This window comes from Squalius cephalus (genome assembly GCF_949319135.1).
Source record: "Squalius cephalus genome assembly, chromosome: 1".
Classification (NCBI taxonomy): Eukaryota; Metazoa; Chordata; class Actinopteri; order Cypriniformes; family Leuciscidae; genus Squalius; species Squalius cephalus.
Window position 1 is genome coordinate 47358224 of NC_137122.1, and position 21311 is coordinate 47379534.

General features: G+C 38.6%; 2 protein-coding genes across 8 annotated transcripts in view; both read left to right on the plus strand.

Annotated features, from left to right (window-relative positions):
- LOC307164827 (uncharacterized protein) overlaps window positions 1-21311 on the plus strand; it is a 32264-nt gene that overhangs the window by 9768 nt on the left and 1185 nt on the right. Inside the window, exon 7 of the mRNA XM_079881976.1 lies at window positions 3428-3564. Within this exon, the coding sequence (XP_079738102.1) occupies window positions 3428-3564 (137 nt within the window). The remainder of the gene's footprint in view (window positions 1-3427; window positions 3565-21311) is intronic.
- LOC307164492 (nuclear body protein SP140-like protein) lies at window positions 8104-19501 on the plus strand. 7 transcript variants are annotated; one of them, XR_013822290.1, is made up of 15 exons: window positions 8104-8389; window positions 8507-8593; window positions 8748-8881; window positions 9145-9198; window positions 9334-9367; window positions 9488-9646; window positions 9842-9975; window positions 10053-10121; window positions 10230-10345; window positions 10428-10530; window positions 12301-12360; window positions 12461-12604; window positions 12731-12820; window positions 14707-14807; window positions 17703-19501. XR_013822290.1 is itself a non-coding variant. In XM_079881406.1 (14 exons), exons 1-13 carry the CDS (start codon window positions 8293-8295, stop codon window positions 12809-12811), a joined length of 1272 nt encoding a protein of 423 aa, XP_079737532.1. In that variant the 5' UTR covers window positions 8104-8292; the 3' UTR covers window positions 12812-12820; window positions 14707-15052. The 7 variants fall into 7 exon arrangements, 6 of the variants coding, with proteins under 6 accessions (XP_079737532.1, XP_079737531.1, XP_079737530.1 ...); XM_079881406.1 differs by lacking the exon at window positions 17703-19501 and having other exon boundaries at window positions 14707-15052; XM_079881404.1 differs by lacking the exon at window positions 17703-19501 and having other exon boundaries at window positions 8111-8389; window positions 10227-10345; window positions 14707-15051.

Below are 21311 nucleotides of genomic sequence, written 5' to 3' on the forward strand. Positions count from 1 at the left end.
GTTACAGTCAAGTAACTTTCAAAGACATTCTCTTTCAAAAGCTACACTCAATGCTGACACTGGAAGTGTCATTGTTGACACAAGGTCGGGGGATGTAAATCTGAAGAGCACAAACTGGACACAGTAATTAATTGGACTTTCTCCTGCTCCGGCATAGTGAACAGCTGAGGACAGAAGGCTTCAAGAATGACCGGATGTACGGTCGAAAATTTCGCTTGACCAGTGTTGACTCTAGTGGTTCAAATGGGTTGTTGACTAGTCCCTCAAGGACCACGGCTAAATCCCATGAGGGAATTTTCACTCTGACGGGTGGTCTCAGTCGCCTAGCTCCGCAAATGAAGTGGGTGATCAAAGGGTGTTTCCCCACTGAAACCCGTTAATCAGAGCATGGCAAGCCGAAATGGCAGCCACAGATTCTCTGAGATTTTCCTGCAGAAGCTCCAGCACTGAAACAATCTGGCAGTGGACTGGGTCTGCATGATGTATAGTACACAACCTTTCAAAGAGCGCCACTTAAGGGCATACATTCTCTAGCATTCAGAATGCTCTTTATTACATCCGTTGAAAGTCCAGCATCTGTTAGCCGGTCCCCCTCAGGGGCCAAACATGAAGATTCCATAACTCGGGCCGGGGATGCAATATGGTCCTGCACCTGAGACAGGAGATATCTCCTGTTCGGTATTGCCCAAGGCAAGCCATCGAGGAGAGATATTTCTGAGAACCAGACTCTGGTCAGCCAACGAGGCGCTATCAATAGGCATGACCCTTGTTAATGGACCTTCACCAGGACTCCCGGGAGCAGAGAGATCTATGGAAACTCGTATAGACGCTTCCTGGGCCATGCATGGGCCATGGCGTCCAGACCCAGGGGGGCATGAAGGAGTCAGTGAGAAGTACAGGGGAGATTGCGCTGTTTCTTGTGAAACGAAGAGGTCCACCTCTGCTTCATAAAATCTTTCCCAGATCTGACTGACTACATTGGTATGGAGCTTCCAATCACTGTGTGTGACCTCCTGTCTGAACAATAGATCTGCTCCCACGTTCATGCTTCCGTGAATGTACATTACCCTGAGGGACAGGAACTTGTTCTAAGCCCAAAGCAGAACCTGCTGCGCTAGTTTGCTCACACGGGGTCTGAGCCACATAGAAAGGTTATGAAGCCCACAGCACGTAACCCTTACCATAAGCATGTATTTTAGAAAGGGCACAAAGCACTTGCCTTATTTGCCTCTGGGGATTAGCCCTTGGATGAAATCTGCTGCCTCTGAGCCACAGCTGAAACGGCCTCATGAGCAGAAGGCCCAAAGGTATCACCGTGGACACAGCTGCCATAAGACCTAGAACTCTTTGAAAGTCATGGAAAGTAATTTCCTGACCTAGCCTAATATTGTTCAGGGTGTTTATAATGTACTCGACGTGTCCGGGAGACAGTTGTGCTCGCATGGTGACTGTGGTCCCAACTGCCTTGAGATCATTAACAAGCTCCTCCCGTATATTTCTGGGCTGATCCCTCACCTTTCTCATAATCATCCTTACCCCATAAGGCGAGATCTTGCATGGAACTCTAGTCCGAGGGCAATTGATGGTTATTTTGTATTTCTTCCATTTCCAAATAATGACAGCAACAGTTGTCTCCTTCTCACCAATATTCTTGCTGATGGTCTTGTAGCCCATTCCAGCCTTGTGCAGGTCTACAATCTTGCCCCTGATGTCCTTTGACAGCTCTTTGGTCTTGCCCATGGAGGGGGAGAGGTTGGAATGGAAGATACAGATTTTGTGGACAGGTGTCTTTTATACACATTACACGCTGACATTAGAAGTACTTTCTTAAAGTGACAGGACTAATCAGCGTTCCACATGGGCACATAAACGATCTGTGGGAGGCCGAATTCTTGCTGGTTTGTAGGGGATCAAATTCTTATTTCACTCAATCAAATGCTAATCAATTTATAACCTTTATATAATGTGTTTTATTCTGGATTTTTGGTAGAAATTCTGTCTCTGTCCGTTAAAATAAACCTACCATAAAATTATAGACCCTTTATTTCTTTGTAAGTGGGCAAACTTACAAAATCATCAGGGGATCAAATAATCATTTTTTCTCCACTGTAGTTCTCTGGGCCGAAGCGAGAACGCTTTTCTTGGGGTTGAGTCTCAACCCCAGATATACGTACAAGATGAGCGACATCCAATGTTGAAGCACAAGCTTTTGAGACTGGGCCAAAATAAGCCAGTCGTCTATGTAATTTAAAATATGGCTGCCCTGGAGTCGCAACGGAGCCAGAGCTGCATCCATGCATCTATCCATGCATATGGCCCCATTGTCCAGCAGAGTTTGCAGTTCTTGCAAAAGCTCAGCAAGTGCACCTGTTCCGGTTTCACAGTAGTGAAAACCACGCCGTTGAAACGCAGAGAACAGTGCCCAAACTGTATTCTGTAGCCTTTTCCTACGATATTCAAAACCCAATAAGATATGTTTGGCAGTAGTTTCCATGCTGCCACCTTCTCTGAAAGGGGCACTAAATTTGACGCAACGTCTGGTGACGCAATGTCCTGTGACAACGTCTTGATGGGTGAATGATAATATCCCATGTACTGGGACACGGCAGGAAGTAACCGAATATTTAACAATTCTCTGGAAACCGCTGCCCCCCGAAACACAGGAGGTGGCTCATATTAGAGCAGTTTCAACAAAGAATCATAAAATCATAGCTTGCAAATACACACAATTCGTTTGCACGCAATCATAGGAACAAGAGAGAATCTCCCGTCTGCTTAGTTCACTCACATTATATACATGTATAGCGGACCCTTAATCTGCGCTTGGCCTCTGCAGATGTGAGATCCAAGCCACTAGATTCTTTATTTACAAGAGAACCTACATCCTCAGCCCGCTCTGAATAAGCACTGAGGTGCGCTTCAGCAGTGGATGAGAGGACGACGCGATCTTAAGAGAGAACGAGAGAAAGGGAAGGACCCGTCTTCCACTCTTTAATGGAGAGCAACTCACAGTGCTTCCATTCGCCAATCTCTCGACATGATTCTCTTTTTCTTTTCTTTTTTCAACTCTTTTCTTTTCGTTGTAGAGAAAGAGAAAGAGAGTGAGAAAGGCTTGACAAAGCTAACACAATGTGGTTCTGAAGACAAAAGAACCTTGATGAGCACACCCGTCACACGTCTATTTATAGCCTTTGACATGCGCATTCAGATGAGTCATCATCAGAGGTTATTTAAGCCAAATTCTTTGTCGTGTTTGCCACACGTGTTCACAACCGGTCAAACGAAGACGTTTTCCCCATAGTGCTGTTCATGCAGCATTGAGTGTAGCTTTTGAAAGGGTCCGGGAACTGATTTATACTATCCATTTACACTTACACATACCTAACACATACATACATACTGTATTAAAATTCTCCTCTATTCTCAGGAAAAATGGATTGCATTAAATATAATGGAGAAATTATCTCCCCTCTAAAATTTGCGGAAAATGGTGGAAAAGGAGCATGCAAGAACTGGAAAACAAGTATATTATGCCAAGGCAAAACCCTCAAGAGTCTTATAGAGGTGAGAACAAAAAGAGATCAACTTGCACATTAGCTAATGTACTTGAATACATTTAGCCAAAATATGAAACAGTATCTTTTCAATTTTGTGACTTAAAACTACATTCTTAAAAAAAAAAAAAAAAAAAAAAAAAAAAAAACTTTTCTAACCTTGTTTATTTTTCTTTTCAGCTTGAAATTTTGAAGATGCCTAAGGGAAGATTAACCCGTCATAAATGATATGTCCCATGCATCATTTATTCAGCATTTTAAATGAATCAGTATACTGAGCTCATAAATCGACGAATTTTGTTGTAAGTCTGTCAATGAATTTGTTTTAGTATGAAATAAAGCTTCCCTATTTAGTTACATTGTAACCTTCTCATGAAGAGGGCAGCACTGTTTCCTAAGAAACTTAGACATTGAAGGCTAATTATAAATAAAGTATCAAATTAACAAAAATCTATTAACATCATAACTTCACCATAATACAATTCCTGTTTTCCCATTCACATGAAATAAATCACATCTAAATAAAAATAAATAAAAAAATTCAAAGCTTATTATTACCTCAAAATAATAGTGAACTGTCCAATTTGCATGATCTTTGAGCCATGTTCAAATGTTAGCAAATTCTATTTTCATGTAACATTCATTTATTTGTTTTTTTATTCAACCTTAACAAGATTTGTCAAGCATGTCCACTATGTCACATAAAAAAATAAAATAAAAAAAAGCTCATATTTTAGTACTATTTATTGGCAAGTCATGGTAACACTTTACAAAAGGTTTCATTTGTTAGGCATCTACCAGTATGAACTAACAAATAAGCTTCTTTTTTTTTTTTACCACATTTCAAATAAAAAAAATGGACAGATTGTAACCCTCTGGTGTATATATACATAGAAAATTGCATTTTAAACACAATAATAATATTCAACCAATACAAATACAGTTTAGTATTACCATGTGACATCCCCTTAATAAAATTAAAATCTATTTGTTATGTGCTTCACATTTTTGGCAAAAAGGAAATGGAGACATTAGCACATGCTGCACATGTAGATTGCATGGGGTCAAGGCTCCATTGTGAGTTCATTTTAGACCATAAATACATATAAATTAAATTAGAAAAAGAACATGCTTCCATTACCTCACACTGGGCCCTGCCCCACGCTTGGAATGGCCCAGGAAGCAGCGAGGATGATGGCAGAGATGAAGAATTCAGGAGTCACAGATTGTTGTGGAAGTCAGGCATTTGGGTATTATCCTATGCCAGTCTGGAAAATGTGATTATTGAGTTAGTTAACAGTTATGAATATTTGGGTATAATCATTGATTCTAAACTATGTTTTAGAACTCATGTTAGTAATCTGGTTTCTAAGCTTAAGATAAAGCTTGGCTATCTTTACAGATCAAAATCATGCTTATCCATTCGCGCTAGGAAATACCTGGTGATGGCCACTTTTCTTCCCATATTAGATTATGGTGATCTGATATATATGAATGCTTCTGCCCAATGTTTGAAGAAACTGGATGTTGTGTATCATTGTGCATTACGTTTTTTCACTGGTTGTGGTTATAGGACACATCATTGTATCCTTTATTATACAGCTAAATGGCCCTCTCTTTATGCAAGAAGGTACACTCACTGGCTATGTTTCATTTACAAGGTACTTCTTGGACTAGCTCCTACTTATTTGAGTGTCCTTTTAACAAGAAATCACGGCCATTATGGATTACGTTCAAATGATGTACTACACTTGTTGGTCCCCCGTGTCAAAACAGAATTAGGCAAAAAAGCCTTTATGTTTGCAGCACCTTCTGCCTGGAACATTCTTCAGAAATCGTTGAAAATGACTACCTTTATTTCTTATAGACAGTTTGTTTCAACTCTGAAAAATGTGGAGCAGGTGAACATTGGTCAGTGTAACTGTTCATAAAGTATTAAGCATTTTTCAGCACAGGGTCTTGTGATATATATGTATGTGTATTTGATGTGTTCTTTTATATATGTTGGAAATTGTTCTATGTTTTTTATGCTGCATCTTGGCCAGGTCTCTCTTGTAAAAGAGATTTTAATCTCAATGAGTTTTACCTGGTTAAATAAAGGATAAAAAAAAAAAAAAAAAAGTGATCCATACAGAGGTCAGGAAAAATGCCACTGCCTATTGTCCTCACTACACTGACAAGCAATTGCTCCAAAAATGATAAAAATCGAGTGACATGTGGAAAGTCTGGGCTACACTGAAAAAGAAGTCTTGTTGATTTTTCACTTGTGCTACAATCATTGCTTTGGAATTCCAAGAAAGAAACAATGTTTCAATGATTTTTTCAAACACTAAAACATGGTTTCATTTTCCAGGCAGTGAAATTGCATCTGAATTTGTGTCAAGTTTTTGACATTTTCACATGTGAATGACATTCCAAATGAAATATAGTAATACAAGATGAAATGGAATGTTAATAATGCCTTTTAATGCTTTTTTGAAACACCACAACCTTTTCACTGCCTTTCAGATAGTGAAAATGCATTTGAATGTGTGAAGTTTCAGGCAATTTGTCAAAAATAGTGTAGGGGTGAGCGGGGCACAACCTAACGCGGGGTTAGTTGTAACACACTTGTTTTAAATATTCCCACACATGCTAGCATGATGAAACTTTTTACTAGTTGCCTTATCAATACTATATAGAGAAATAAATGCGCCAAAATTCAGAAATCTTTGGAAGATATCACTGAACATTTATTTAAGCATAGCAAAAGTAAATTTCTTATGTTATTTTTTTTATCTCTGTTTTTTTGTTTATTTAAAATTAGACAAATCTGATATTATTATTATAATTATATTATTTTGATCTCCAGTCTGTTATTGAACTTTTGAGATAGTTCTTTAATGCTGATCTAACCAGCAGAAGACACTAACAGGGTTTAAATCCCAGTTGCACAGGTGGGGAATGTTGTAACACTGCGTTAATGTGCCCCTATTCGAACTATGCTATTCTATTCTATACTTTTATGAATTCTATTGAGAAACCATGAGAAAAGGGTGAATAAAGACTGGGAGTCAATGTTCAGAAATGATTGATTATTATTAAAAGGTCAAATGTCAGATTTTGAAAATTATTTTTGCCTAAAATATATGTAAAATATAATGTCATTTTATTTCTAGCTGTGATTTCATAATTAGTTCCATAGAGGGATAAGGAATACAGAGCCCCTAAAGGGACATGGTGGTGAAAAAAAAATAGGATGAGAGAATTTATTTATTTTTTAAAATCTTTTGCGTACTATCGCAAGACGTTTGTCCCCCGAGAAACTTTGTTTCCCCTCGTGCGTTCTCTTGCAAAGATATTTGAGTTCTCTCGCAAAACCTGTTATGAGCTCGGACAAACACTTTCTGTTTAATGTCCCGCTGGCAGTGTTTTAGAGCTCCGTACGTAAACAAGGGAGCGGCTCTGTTTGAACGTGGACTCAAATATAAAGAAATGCGGTCAATGAGTTCAGTAAAGTTGGCAATATATTCACAGATTCGAACTTCCCGGATCAATAACTCGTGAGCTAAAACACAAATGACACATTTTTTTCCAGTCATAGTAACGTAGACAATGAGCTACGACCCAATTTTCCTCAAAACAAGCTTTATTGGTCTAGCAGGCGGCTGAGAGAAGTCCGAAGGGACCGTCTGCAAAGTGCAAAACCCAAAACCCTTGCACATTTTATATTATGCAAAATATTGAATAACTTCACTGTAACACTGTCACCAAATTCAGTTCACACATCACTGCTCTCCTGCTGGTTATACTACAACACTTAGTTTGATATAAATGCGTAATTTTAATGATTATTTATTATGAAACTAAATCAATGACTTTACGGTTATTAGATTTTGTATATATATTAGGCTATCCATTTATATTAGGCAATGAAGCTTGTTTTGAGGAAAATTGGGTTGTAGCTCGATCATTGTCTATGTTTCTATGATTGGAAATACTGTGTCATTTGTGTTTTAACAACGTTTAGCTCACGAGTTATTGATCCGGGAAGTTTAAATCTGGGAATATATTGCCAACTTTGCAGGGAATGCAAAGTTTCTGAGGGGAAAGTTAAGGTTTTGCGAGAGAACGCAAAAGATTTGAAAAATCCCCTAATTTTTTCTCCCATCCCACATTTTTTCCACCACCATGTAGTCGCTTTAGGCAGGGCTCCGTAGAACCTTGATGTTGTTTGTTCATGTTTGTTTGTTTGTGAAAGAGGACAACTGTAATAGAGTTATTAATGTCAGCATGCTAATTAATTTTTTCTCTTTTTTAAGTATTACAATACTGCTTTGAAAAACCATTTCCATTAAAAGGTTCAGGAAAATATTTGCATTCTGTGGACGAGCCAAAAAAAAAAAAAAAAATCCTTTCTCATCTGTTGTTTTTATGGTTTTATTTTTCCCTGAGTTGCAAGAGATCATAATTCTAGAGCATCCAGAAGTCATTCCAGTAATTGTTGAATAAACCGCCTTTAGTGCAGGAGTGTATCTTTAATAAAGGCGGACCAAAAAGCAACCTTGTTGAGTTTCGTTTCTGTGAGTGTGAGAGGGAGGCAACTCAACGTGGAAGAACCCGTCCACTTCCTGCTGTTCAAATAATGCAGAAAATACGACAGCCCTTTCATGAAATCACTCGTTGAGAGCATTCCAGTATGGCTGAGTGAGAACAGCGTTAGAAATAAAGGACATCAAGGGATAAAAAGAGGAGGAGGATGGAGAAACAAAACTGTAAGAAGAGACAGCTGAGGGGATCGTCCTCCCTCTGCACATCAGAGAAGAAGAAACAAGCCAAGAGACAAAAGTGCCCCAGTGAGTCTAAAGCATTTTTACTCATAAAATGACAAGACAGTATAATTAATCAGGCATGTCCTTTACAATATGAAGAGGTGCACTTAATGCTAACTGATTTGATTGTACTTGTTTCAGAATCATCTAAAGGACAAAACAATTCTCAACTTCCTGTCACATGTGGCTGTAAAGAGGGCATCTTGCATTTGAAGAAATATAACAACGGTAGGTGCAGAAATGTTTCTGTTAAAGAATGCAGTAATGTTTATGAGGAGCTAAGTTGTTGAATGTCTCTAGATTATAATTCTGGATCATCTAACATCCAGGTGCTCACAAGTCATTCCAGTAGTGGTTAAATAAACTGTTTTTCTGTCCTTAGAAGAGGAGTGCATCTTCAGTGAAGGCCAGTGGTTCAAGCCCAGTGAGTTTGAGAGGTTTGGAAAAAAGGAAAGGAACAAAAAGTGGAAAATCAGCATCTTTAGCAATGGGATTCCACTCCAGAAACTCATAGAGGTACATAAGATCGGTTTTAATAAGTAATCAATACAAACAGTTTCAACTAATGCACTTGAGAGCAATTATAAAATAGCATTTTTTTTTTATTTTTTTTTATCATGGCCTTGGTGATTAGTGAGTCGGAATTCATTTGAGAAATTCCAGTTAAATGGCAGTTCCCTGATATAAAATGGACACAGGGAAGACAACATAACACTAATGATGATATATTTAAATATGTTTATGACATATTATAACTTTGTGCTATTTTCTGTTCATAGGATGGCTTTCTTTCATCTAAAAGCTTTAAAAAAAGCAAGGTTCAGGATGCAAAGGTTTGGCTGCTATTGGATGGTTTTCGAATTTGATGGAGGAGTTAACCTTTCTAGACTGAAGCTTTCAAATGTGAATTACTGTAAGTTAAGAGTGACCTAGATGTTCATCAACATTTCTCATTTTATGTTCTGCAGAAGGAAAAAAGCCCTGTGGGTTTGGAACAACAGGGTGAGCATTTTTTTATTTAATAGAAAATAAATATTCCTTTAAATAACATTTTACAACACTTATTCATAAAGATATTTAAGAAAATATTTTGTTTCCTAAATGTTTGTGTATTTGTTGTAGAATCAGATGAGAAGATCGATGACAATCAAGATGATGGTGATGATGATGATGAAGATGATGATGATGATGGCATTGACATGAGCGTGTTTAAAGGTCCTACCCTACGTGTTACCTGCGGTTCTGGCTCTGGCATCCTGTACAAATGTCGCTTTGCCAAAGGTGTGTGAGTGGGAATACTTTCATAATAATTACTATGATTAGAAATATGTTGTCAGTGTTTTACATTTCTAGCTAGAAAATCTGTTTCTTAAAACAAGTTATCAGGTTTTCTCTTGCATATTGACAATGAATGTAAATATAGTGCTTGACTGTAGTGGTACAGAACTTTAGCATGCAGATTTGTCTTTATCTCAGGGCATTGTGGGAGATGCATAAGGACAAAAGACGTTTGGCTGAGCCCAGGGGATTTCATCAGATTGAACAAACCAGACGGAACATGGAGGAAAGACATTGTCGCCTATGGGATTCCTCTAGGAAAACTTATAATGGTAAAAAAAATAAAAAATTGTCGTTGTGTCAGGAAAAAAATCACATTTAAAACACTGTGTTCTCACATTCTTTCCAGAAAAGAGTTTTGGAACCGCATATGATAAACTGTGATTGTGAGATTTGTGAAGAACAAGATCAATACCTAGTAAGACATCATCATCTCACAATTACCATGTCAGAATATCAGCATGACCACCAAACTTTTCAGAATTTATTAAATGTTTTATGTCTTTATGAACTCTTGTCCCAGCAGAATGATGACGTGTGTTTCGTGTGTGACTCTGGGGGAGATCTCGTGTGTTGTGACGAATGTCCACGAGCTTTTCATTCACACTGTCACCTACCAGCTGTAGATGAAGACTCACCTGGGTGAGAGAGAGAGAAAACCTTTACCTGGTTTAGTCAAACTAAACAGTTGACGTGTGTAATATTGTGTGTTTTGTCTGTACAGAAGCCAGTGGAGCTGCACATTCTGTGTGATAAAGAATATGGAGGATTCCAGTCGAAAGACCCAACAGGAGGTTTTGAGCAGTCCAGTCTCTCAGTACACACTGGTAAAAAAGATGTCCTTCCTGTCTCCTTGTAGCACTGTCTTAGGCATCTTACATTACGAGCATTGCAGTTTATTGCTCTGTTCACGTCTGCAGTCCTCATGCCTCCTGCAGCAGAATATGGCATGTTCACACAGGTGATCAGGGAGCCTCCAGCATCTTTCTCCTGGTGTTTTTCAGAGTTTGTAGAAAGGTCTCTTTAGTGTCCTTAAAGGTACACTATGTAACTTTTGGCCTCTATAGCGGTTAAAAAACAAAACTATATGCATTTTGTGGAAGAACTTGGTTTTGGTTGTGCTTTGCGTGAGTGTGAAGATGAATATGGTTCTTTCTCATAAATAAAAAGAGAGAGAGAGAGATTACCTTAGTGCTCATGTACGCAATTTCCCGCAAAAACTATCCCGACAGGTCTAAAATATAAACACGTTTTTGTCTCAGGTATCTTTGACCCAGATTTACTGTTATGATGTATTGACTCATTGTTTACATTTTGTCAATTTGAACAAAAAAAGTTACATAGTGTAGGGTACCTTTAAGTTATTGTAACTGTGACCTAAATTGTCTAAACTGTTGTAAATTGTAAACTGTTAGGGCTGGTTTCACAGACAGGGCTTAGATTAATCCAGGATTAGGCCTTAGTTCAACTGGGGTATTCAAGTAGCTTTTATAAACGTGCCTTATAAAAACATTTCTGGTGTTAATCTTGAGACAAAAAAATGGCACTGATATTTTTTTAAGATCTAAGTTGCTTTCAGTTAAAACAGCTCAACATGCATTTTAGTCTGGGACTAGACTTAAGCCTTGTCTGTGAAACCAGGCATTAGTGTCTTAAGCCCTATTCAAACGGGATTAACTTTACAAGGGTAGATGGAGTAATGTAATTTTACCACAGGACATCTGTAATATTAATGGCCAATTCGCATAGGATAAGATATCTCAGTAAAACTAGCAGAAGTGGGAGGAGTAACTCAATTTACACACCGCCGTCACCTCCTGTCGTCATGTGCATATTACGTTGCTTCCTGATATCACGTGCCCAAACACATATAACCTATATTTATAAAACAATGTATTAATTAACTTCAGATTGGATTGTGTTGGTAATAGGCACTTACCTAACGCTAAAAGATGTTTTGTGCCTCTAACAAGTGCTTTCGATCTTCTTTCTGATCTGAATGGTGAGTGGAAAACACTTGAGCTTTGCCACAGACTTGTCCCAGCGTCTAGAACGCAACTGAATGCTTTTTCCAAGCGTCTCCATACTTGAAAAAACGCGGGAAACTAATTTTAAACAGGAAATGACAAAATATTTACGTACATATTTACAGCGGGTTTATTCGCACGGGATTCGTATTACCTGAGGAGGTGCATGTGCAATAATTGTTTATGGTTCATCGAACAAGCATGAAAAACATTGTTTAAAACCTTTCCTGTAAAGATCTGTAAAGCTTTTTTGGATTTTACAAAATTATCTTTAAAATACAGCATCCTGAAAAAGAGACATTTCTCTCTTTTTTTTTTTTTTTGCTTTTTTTGGGGCAGAGAAAGTAAAGCATAACCTCATTTCATATTACTTGTGAATGGAGATTATAAAAGCTAATTTGAATTTACACCTTGATTTAATGCGATCAGCATCTGTTTTATAGTGATCTAATTTGAGTGGGTCTTGAATACATTTACACCTGGCTTTTAATGTTGTCAAGTGTGTTGATGATACAGTGACAGATGACGCACACACACACACTGTTTTAACACTGTCTGTTTTTTTTCCAGCACTGCCAGTGTTTGCTGTTACAACTGCTACATGACTGCATGACTGACCCCTGCACTAATGTAAATCTCATCTTTAGCTTCTTCATCTGTCTCTTTGCCATTATTTAAAGGTCTTAAATGTGATGTATATGCATGTGACGTCTGCACTGCTGGTGTTCAGGTTCCAGGATACAGTAAGAACATTTGTGGTCCCATGATGCTGGGCAGAGTGAAGCTGGAGCTGGAGAATAACGATTATAAAACAGTGCGAGAGTTTGTCTCAGATATTAGACAAATTTTCAACAAATTTTGCACCTCCACCACAGTGAGTTTTACTTAAAATTTATGCAACTTTTTCCAATGTTGAAAGTCTCTTAACTTTTTTTTTGCAATGTTGTCTTATATATCCTAAATTCTAATTCTGTCCTCTCTCTCTCTCATTTCTCTGTAGGATAGTGACTCCAGTAGAATGACCTCTAGGCTGAAGGAAGTATTCAAGAAGGAGTTTAAAACAGTCTTCAAGCTTCTATAACATCATGCTGTGGGTTGAATTTGTTTCTACACCCACTGTAAACGTTTCTCTTTGTGAGCTTTGGTTAGAGGTGACTGAAATGCAACCTTATGCAAGTGTTGCCAAATTGGGTGGTTTTGAATTTGGGCGGGTGGACAAAATTTTGGCTGGTTTGGCAGTTTTCAAGCATCAAAATAGCAAAGCCTGGTCACTCAAAGCCCTGATCTTGTCTTATAAATTTTGATACAGTACGCGAAACAAATTTCCTGACAATACTTTATCTGTAGAGGGGTAAAGGGATCCTCCATAGGGAGAGACTAGTTGGTACTTCAGCACTGCGTTGTCATCGGGTCCAGGCGAAGGTCCTTCGTCAGATCTGGATACGGCCTGGATTCGGCAGGCTGCGGGAAAACCTCGGGATAAACAAAGACACTAAAATTAGCGTAGATGCCATTCTTCTTATGATGTAACGAGTACATAAGGATTTATGGGAAGTGTTCCCAGTTCCGGCTGACCTAATCTATGCAGCCTAACATTGAATTATAGAAGTCTATAATGTATTATGTGAATGCTAGGTCAAAGAGATGTGTCTTTAATCTAGCTTTGAACTGACAGAGTGTGTCTGCTTCCCGGTGTCACGGTTTCCCTGGTTTTCCCTGGCCCTGTCACGTACTACATTTCCCAGCATCCCCCTGGATCCACACCTGCACTCACTTCCCTCATCACGGTTTCCCTTGTTTTCCCTGGCCCTGTCACGTACTACATTTCCCAGCATCCCCCTGGATCCACACTTGCACTCACTTCCCTCATCACCGCAGCTGAACCCCATCTCCTCATCATTACCTCATCACCAGCCTTTATATTCAGCTCCCTCACATGCACTCACTGCCGGGTATTAATGTGACTTGATGTTATGTTCTGAGTCTAGTTTGGTTATCTGTCACTGGTTTCAAAGATCATCGGTGAGTGATTCCATGTTTCCTCACTCGGGGTGATTCCAGTGTCGTTGAGGGTTTTCCGTCAGCACAAACGGGGTGGATCCCCGTATCGACGGAGTATCAAGAGTTTGTGTGGTTACACACTGGTTCCAAAGGTCATTGGCGAGAGATTCTATGTTTCCTCTCTCGAGATGATTCCAGTGTCTATGGTGATCTAGTGTCTACCGAGTCTGTATCCATGTTCCATGCATCTGTGAGTCTTCATTCAAGTTCAGTGTATCTATGAGTCTACATCTATGTTCCTTGCATCTATGAGTCTGCATTCAAGTTCAGTGTATCTACGAGTCTACATCTAAGTCTAAGGATTTACTGAGACTGTTATCTACGGAGACTGAGACTATCATCTACGAAGACTATTATCTACGGAGACTGTCATCTATGGAATCCATGATCTCCTGAGTTTGAGTATTCAAAGACATTTCCTGAGTTCGAGTATTCAAAGACACTATCTGAGTTCCAGTATTCAATGATGCTTCCTGAGTTCAAGTATTCCAAGAGACTCTAAGTTCATTGCCTTTTGAGTTTGACCTCAGTTGCCTCCAGGGATTCTTGGGGTTGCACACGTGTATAAATAAAGTTTGAGTTTAAATTGTATTCTGGTCTCCTGTCCTGGTATAGCGTGACACCTAGACAATGTTAGGAAGACTGTTCCAAAGTTTTGGTGCTAAATAGGAAAAGGATCTACCGCCAGCAGTCGATTTTGATATTCTAGGTATTATTAACTGGCCGGAATTTTGAGATCGCAATAGACGTGAAGGACTATAATGCGTTAAGAGCTCGCTTAAGTACTGCGGAGCTAAACCATTTAGTGCTTTAAAAAACGCATGTTTAGCTCCAACCCTGATAAAAACTCACCTGTCTGTATCTTTCCAGCAACCCTTCAGACCTTGATTAGCTTGTTCGTGTGTGTTTGATCAGGGTTGGAGATGAACTCTGCAGGACAGAGGCTTGCCAGGACTGAAGTTAGCCTACCCTGGTCTAGACTGCACTCTACTCATCCCCGACAGCTCCTGAAAGAGGTTTGAATAAACGGTTTTTACCATGCCTCACTGAGAAAAACACTATTTTGTCAAGTGGTTAACATAACATAATCAGATGCAGCTTTATTTTGGTACGTATCATGGTACACGCGGAAAATCAAGAAAAAAAGTGATTCAAACTAGACTAACTGTGTTGAGCTATATAACAATGATTAGTTTTCTGTCTATAAGTATATCCAAACAGTTGTTCCCTTGTCTAATAAAACATAACATATTAAAGCGTTTTTGGTGTTTCCATGGTTTCTGGAAAATAAAAATGGAAATCGAGGGTTTCGCAGGTATGGCGTCACTGATAGGTGACACAATGACTGTCCGTGTCCTGGTAAAAATTGCTTATTTCTCTGGATTTAAACATTTTTGGAAACATCTGGGATAATGTAGGTACACAAGTCAACAAAATATATAACACTGTTATAGTGGTTTTTGGATATTTTTATCCAAAAATCGTACATATTGCACCTTAAAGTTAAAAGTCACTCGTTTATGTAAAGTAACAGTGTCCAAGCTACAGCGGGAGGTGTACCTCCTTTGTCCATACGGTGGGGTTTAGTGGGGGGTAATTGAGAATGAATGGGGGAAAGTCACGTGAAAGGAGGCAAAGGGCCCTAACTTGCACCCAGCGCAATTGACTTTGTGCACAGATGCATGTATCATTCCTATTTTGCACCCGACGCACAGCGGACTTTTCCCTCCACAGACGCACATCGGTAAATTAGGGAATGAACTTGCGCTCCTGGGAGCGGTTCAGCGTATAGAGGTGGCGAGTTCCGGCGCAAACGTTCTCTGGTGCCATTTTGCAGTTTCAGAAAACAATTCCGCCACAGACCAGGAAAAACCTGGTCTTAAGTCAGTGGTGCAGTGGTGTGCACAATGCGTATACACTTTGCTTATCTCATCTACACAGACTCAGCAGTTCCCATTTTTGCAAACCATACAAGGAAAAATATTACCACACGAGGGAGATATTGTGGTGTCCATGAAGATGTGAAAAAATAGGCATAAATCTAGCTTACACATTTACCCAAATTATTCAGGATATTATTATATTATATATATTATTATATATAAATATTATTAATTTGGGTGGGTTTCTCCCATCCCCATACAATGTCACTTCTCTGTCTTTTACGGGCCTGACGAGAACGTTGGTCTCCTCATCTGTGAACCGCTCCTGGGGTGCACCTGGCAAATCCGCCATTATAATAGTAATCCGCCATGGAACAAGCGCGCCTGCTTTTATAGGGAATTTGAGATGCCACTCTGATTGGTTTATAGCACGTTATGCCCAAACCACACCTATGAATAATGTAGCTACTTCAGACCAACCCATTTTAGATTTGCATCGGGCGCAAGATTCATTTATCCCGCCGGTATAATAGCAACAGCGCCCGAGATCCGCCCACAAAGTTACTTGCATTTCGCGTTTGATAGTTGCATTTCAGATCGTTAAAATAGGGCCCAATGATTGGACATGATTGGTTTGTGCAAAAAATCCCGCCTCTTGTTTCTGTGCGCATTCTCAAATTGGCCTGAATGAAGATAATGATGGCGTGGATAGTTCACCCAAAAATTTAAATTAGCCCATGATTTAAAACTTTATAGACTAAAATAACTAGCTTCCGACAGACAGCCTACGCAAGTCGATTTACGCCAAAAGAGTAACACTTGATGATGTATGACGAAGGATATAGGAGTAGCTAGTTATTTTAGTCGATAAAGTTTTAAATATCTATATTTTTCTTACACAACCACATCGCTTCACTTCAGAAGCCGTTATTAACCCCCCTGATCCGTGTGGAGGACTTTTATCATGGATGGATGCACTTTGATGGACTTCAAAAAATATACAGCCATTCACTGCCATTATAAAGCTTGGAAGAGACAGGGCATTTTTTATTATAACTCCGATTCTTAACTCAACTCAACTTTATTTATATAGCACCACTAAAAACAACAATTTGTTGACCAAGGTGCTGTACACTATATCAGATATCACCAGCATTTAAAACCATGTACAACAAAATTACAAAAACAGAACACCGAACAGACAAGACACAGCACAAATCAGCTACAATTATAAGCCAAAGAAAAATTATAGGTTTTGAGTTTTGCTTTAAACTCATGCAGTGTAGAGGCAGTTCTAATAAAATCAGGTAGGCTGTTCCAAAGCTTTGGTGCAGAAACGGCAAAAGATCGATCTCCTCTCGTACCTCTTCTCTTCTTCCCGATGAACATTTAACAGTCTCTGGTTGGATGACCTAAGAGACCTTCCAGGATTGTGGATGGATAATAAATCAGAAACGTATACAGGAGCCAATCCATTCAAGGATTTAAAAACCAGCATCAAGACTTTAAAATCAATTCTGTAACGAATTGGGAGCCAGTGCAGCGATTTCAGAACTGGAGTAATGTGCTCTCTTTTACGCACACCAGTAAGGAGCCTAGAAGCTGCATTCTGCACCATTTGCAGACGTTTCAGAGTTGCTTGGTTAATGCCCGAATACATGGAATTACAATAGTCAAGCCTTGTTGAAATAAAAGCATGAATCACCCTTTCAAAGTCCTTAAAAGAAAGAAATGGTTTAACTTTAGCTAGGACTCTGAGATGAAAAAAACTGGTTTTGACTGCCATACTAATCTGTTTGTCAAATTTGAGAGCACTATCGAAAAACACGCCCAAATTATTCACTAATGGTTTCACACATGGAGATAAAAGGACAAAATTTAAGCAAAGGGAGCTAGTGGCTTCTGATGGTTCAAAGACTATAATCTCAGTTTGCCTTCATTAAGGTGTAGAAAATTAAGGGACATCCAGGCCTTTACCTCCGCTAGACAAGCCAACAGAGTATCTAAACCCATGTTATTTGATCCCAGGGGCAAATATATTTGGGTATCGCCAGCATAACTGTGAAAGGAGATGCCATGTTTCCTAAAAATCGACCCCAGTGGAAGCATATACAAGGAGAATAAAATCGGAGCAAGAATAGAGCCTTGAGGGACCCCACACGTAAGTGGCACTGCATTTGAAGTAAACTCACCAATACTAACAGAGAACCTTCTACTACTCAAATAGGATTGAAACCATTTAAGGGCATTTCCCCGAATGCCCACCCAGTTCTCCAAATGTGAGATGAGGACAGAGTGGTCAATAGTGTCAAACGCCGTACTCAAATCCAACAGAACTAACACAGCAGACTTGCCTGAGTCAAGGGTCAGTAAACTAACGTTTAAAACTTTAACCAGTGCTGTTTCTGTCGAATGGTTTTTCTTAAAACCTGATTGGAACACCTCAAAAATCTTGTTTTTATTCAGAAAGCTCTGTAGTTGGTGAAGCACTATTTTCTCTAAAATTTTAGATACAAAAGAAAGATTTGAGACTGGCCTAAAATTTGTTAGAACTGTCGGATCTAAATTTGGATTTTTGAGAAGTGGATGGACAATGGCATGCTTCATGTCATCTGGTGCCATTGCCGCTTCAAGGCAGCTGTTCATGATCATTTGAACAATAGGCCCAATCACCTAAAAAATTTTTTTAAAAAATGTTGTTTTTCAATCAGATCAGAGAAGTACTTAAACTTTGCTATTTTCACCACATTCTGATATTGTATCAAATTGTCCCTTAGTATTTCATATGAGACTTGCAGCTTGTCCGATTGTATTCGTCTGAAAGAAGACACCTAAAATGACTTGAGGATGAGTAAATCATGGGCTAATTTTTATTTTTGGGTGAACTATCGCTTTAATGGTGTAGCGTCTGGACCAATCAGACACACAGAAATTATTCATTTATTTAATGAATAATCCAGCAAACTCACTCTCCCAACAAAGGCCTGTGAAACTTCCCCCAAAACTAACATCACAAGTGAAGCTAACACACTGGCAGAACGTGGTGTCCTGTTACAGGACACATTGACTGATAAGAGTTTTACGACCTCAAAAAGGAATTTGCAGAGAGTTGTGACGCTCACTTAATTCTTGTTGAGGATTTAAAAAAAAAAACATGTTAATCCTATATATTCTATATATAACCACTTGAGAAATATATATATAAACATGCATCTCATTTTCTCATCTCATGATTTTCCTTTTATGTGGTTTGGCCTTTGTATTCTTGTAAACTTTTGTGATTACTGTTTCAGACTTTGTTGCATACTATGGTTTACCAAAATCATATGTGTGGCATGTTTAGTCTCTATAAACTCCAATCTTCGTCCCCCATTTGTTAATTTACATTACATTTTGCTAACTTTGTGACGCATTAGTATTATAAGCATCTTAAAGATTCTTGTGTTAAACATCCAATCAAATTACATGTTCAAAGGCCTGCTTGAACAATGGGTCGTAAAGAAATTTCCCTTCAAAGGAAAACACTTCTTATGCTGGGTACACACCAAAAGATTTTTTACATCTTATAAGATTTTCAAAATGTGATAGACCACAAACATGAGGACAAAAAATCCTAGATTTAAGCATTTTGCTCCTATAGTGTGTGGTGTGCCATGATGTGACAAAGACAGCACACCACACACAAACAGATTTTCAACCAGATTCTCAACTGTGAACACAGGAAATCTCACAAAAGCTCGCGAGACTTCAGAATAAGCATGTCGGATGATATGCAGGAAGAAATTATGATGATAGTGTTTGGAATGATTTTCACAGAAAATTCACATAAAAAAAAAAAAAAACATTGTAGGCTACCCACCATTATATATAACCTTTTATACAGAAATATATTCATTCTTTATTGTCTTAATTTATTCTTTATTGTATTTATTTTCTCTTTAGAAAAAGTTAGCCTATTTAATCCCTCACTGAACCCTTATAACACTCAGCTTCCTGCATGTGTGCGTGTGTGTGTGAGAATGACCGTCTTCCATCATCTCACTTTCTGATTGGATATTGTTTCGTTTCACGTGATAATCTCCAGAACGTGCGCGCGTTTGTCCTCGGGGTTCCCCCCACACATCAGGATTTCTGATCGTAAATATTAAACATGTTTAATATTTACGATTCGCGATCGGGGCGGCTCCGACGTTCTTCCGAGCAGGTTCGGACACTCTTAACACACCTCACACCAAGGGAAAATCTGATAAGATAATCTGTTGAACCATCAAGATAATCGGGACATAGCTAGGATTGTCGGAAGGGGGGAAATCGGCCCAAAATCAGCCCGATTATCTTTTGGTGTGTTCCCAGCATTATTGGCTCACACACCTCCAGAGGGTGTGACATCTTCACGCTTTAAAAATCACTGATCACAAGATCAGCTCTATTAGCTCTTCTCTCTTAGTCCCTTTCTGAAATGCTGACGGGAAGATGATGCTGAACTAGAAGCTTCTAAGGAACCACCAAGCTTGTGCCAGGCTGCGGCCTTGTCTTTACATTCACCAAAGATACTCTGGCTACCACTGGTTCTCTCTCATCAAGACCACATCAGCAAAGATCAACTGGAGCCTCAACAAATTGCATCAGGACAGTTTAATTCAAATGGGCGAGACATGCAAGTATCAAACTTAGTCTCATTATTTGATAGGCTACATTAAGTATCCTTACCCCTTTAAAGAAGGGCGTGTTAGAACTAAACTGATGGTTTGCTCTAGTCTGGCTGTTGATCTGCTGAATTTCAAACAATGCTATAACTTCTTGCTTTCCTGTATTCTGCTTCAGCTCTCTTTACCTTGGTAAACTGTATGCATGTATGTGTGTGTATGTTAGAGTAGTTTAAGTGACTAGTTAATAAAATCTTGTTCATGTCACATGTAAAGTTGTCCTTGTCTCAAGCTCATAACTGGAGTCACTAATGATAGTTTTTGTCTACTTGCTCTTAGTAGTACTGTAAATTAAGAAAGACATTTCCCATGCCCCGGAAATGTACATTTCTTTGAGTTATTAAACAATTAATCCTGAGTGTTCACGGGACAAACAGGTTAATTGATTGTAATATTAATTTACGACATTAAGTTAATTATATTAACTGATCCAAATATTCATAATCAATTATAACCAGTTATTATTGATTATTAATATTTCATAGAGCTAATTTGCTACAATGGGAAGACTAATCAATAGTATGTAAAACTTATTTCACTGCATTATGTATATATATAATATATACATATATAATCTTTGGGATAATGAAAGAACTGGGATTATGAAATGTTGAATTGATCAAGTTTTAACTGTCATGAGATTCAAACCATTCAGACTTAAAAATCTTGCACTTAAAACCTGGACTTTTGTATGATTTGTCACCACACCTGACACAAACCAATATTTTATGTTGAAATGTGAGGAGTTTTTGTTTTAATTTAAATTTAAATAATCTTTTGTTATATATAAAGATTTTTTAAAGGCTAAGTGATCAGGGCATTGGCAGATCTACAGAAAGGTGTGCTTTAGGTGGAGCAAGGAAAAGGAAAGGAGACTATAGACCGTGTTTGTGTGTACATACTCGACTGCATAAAAGAGAGAGGGAACTTG

Bases quoted from the DNA above. Each gene is read 5' to 3' on its own strand.
- LOC307164492 (XM_079881404.1), top strand. From the start codon at position 8,293: ATGGAGAAACAAAACTGTAAGAAGAGACAGCTGAGGGGATCGTCCTCC. The intron at 8,882-9,144 runs GTACATAAGATC...TTCTGTTCATAG, and splicing joins CACTCCAGAAACTCATAGAG to GATGGCTTTCTTTCATCTAA. The intron at 10,346-10,427 runs GTGAGAGAGAGA...TTGTCTGTACAG, and splicing joins GTAGATGAAGACTCACCTGG to AAGCCAGTGGAGCTGCACAT.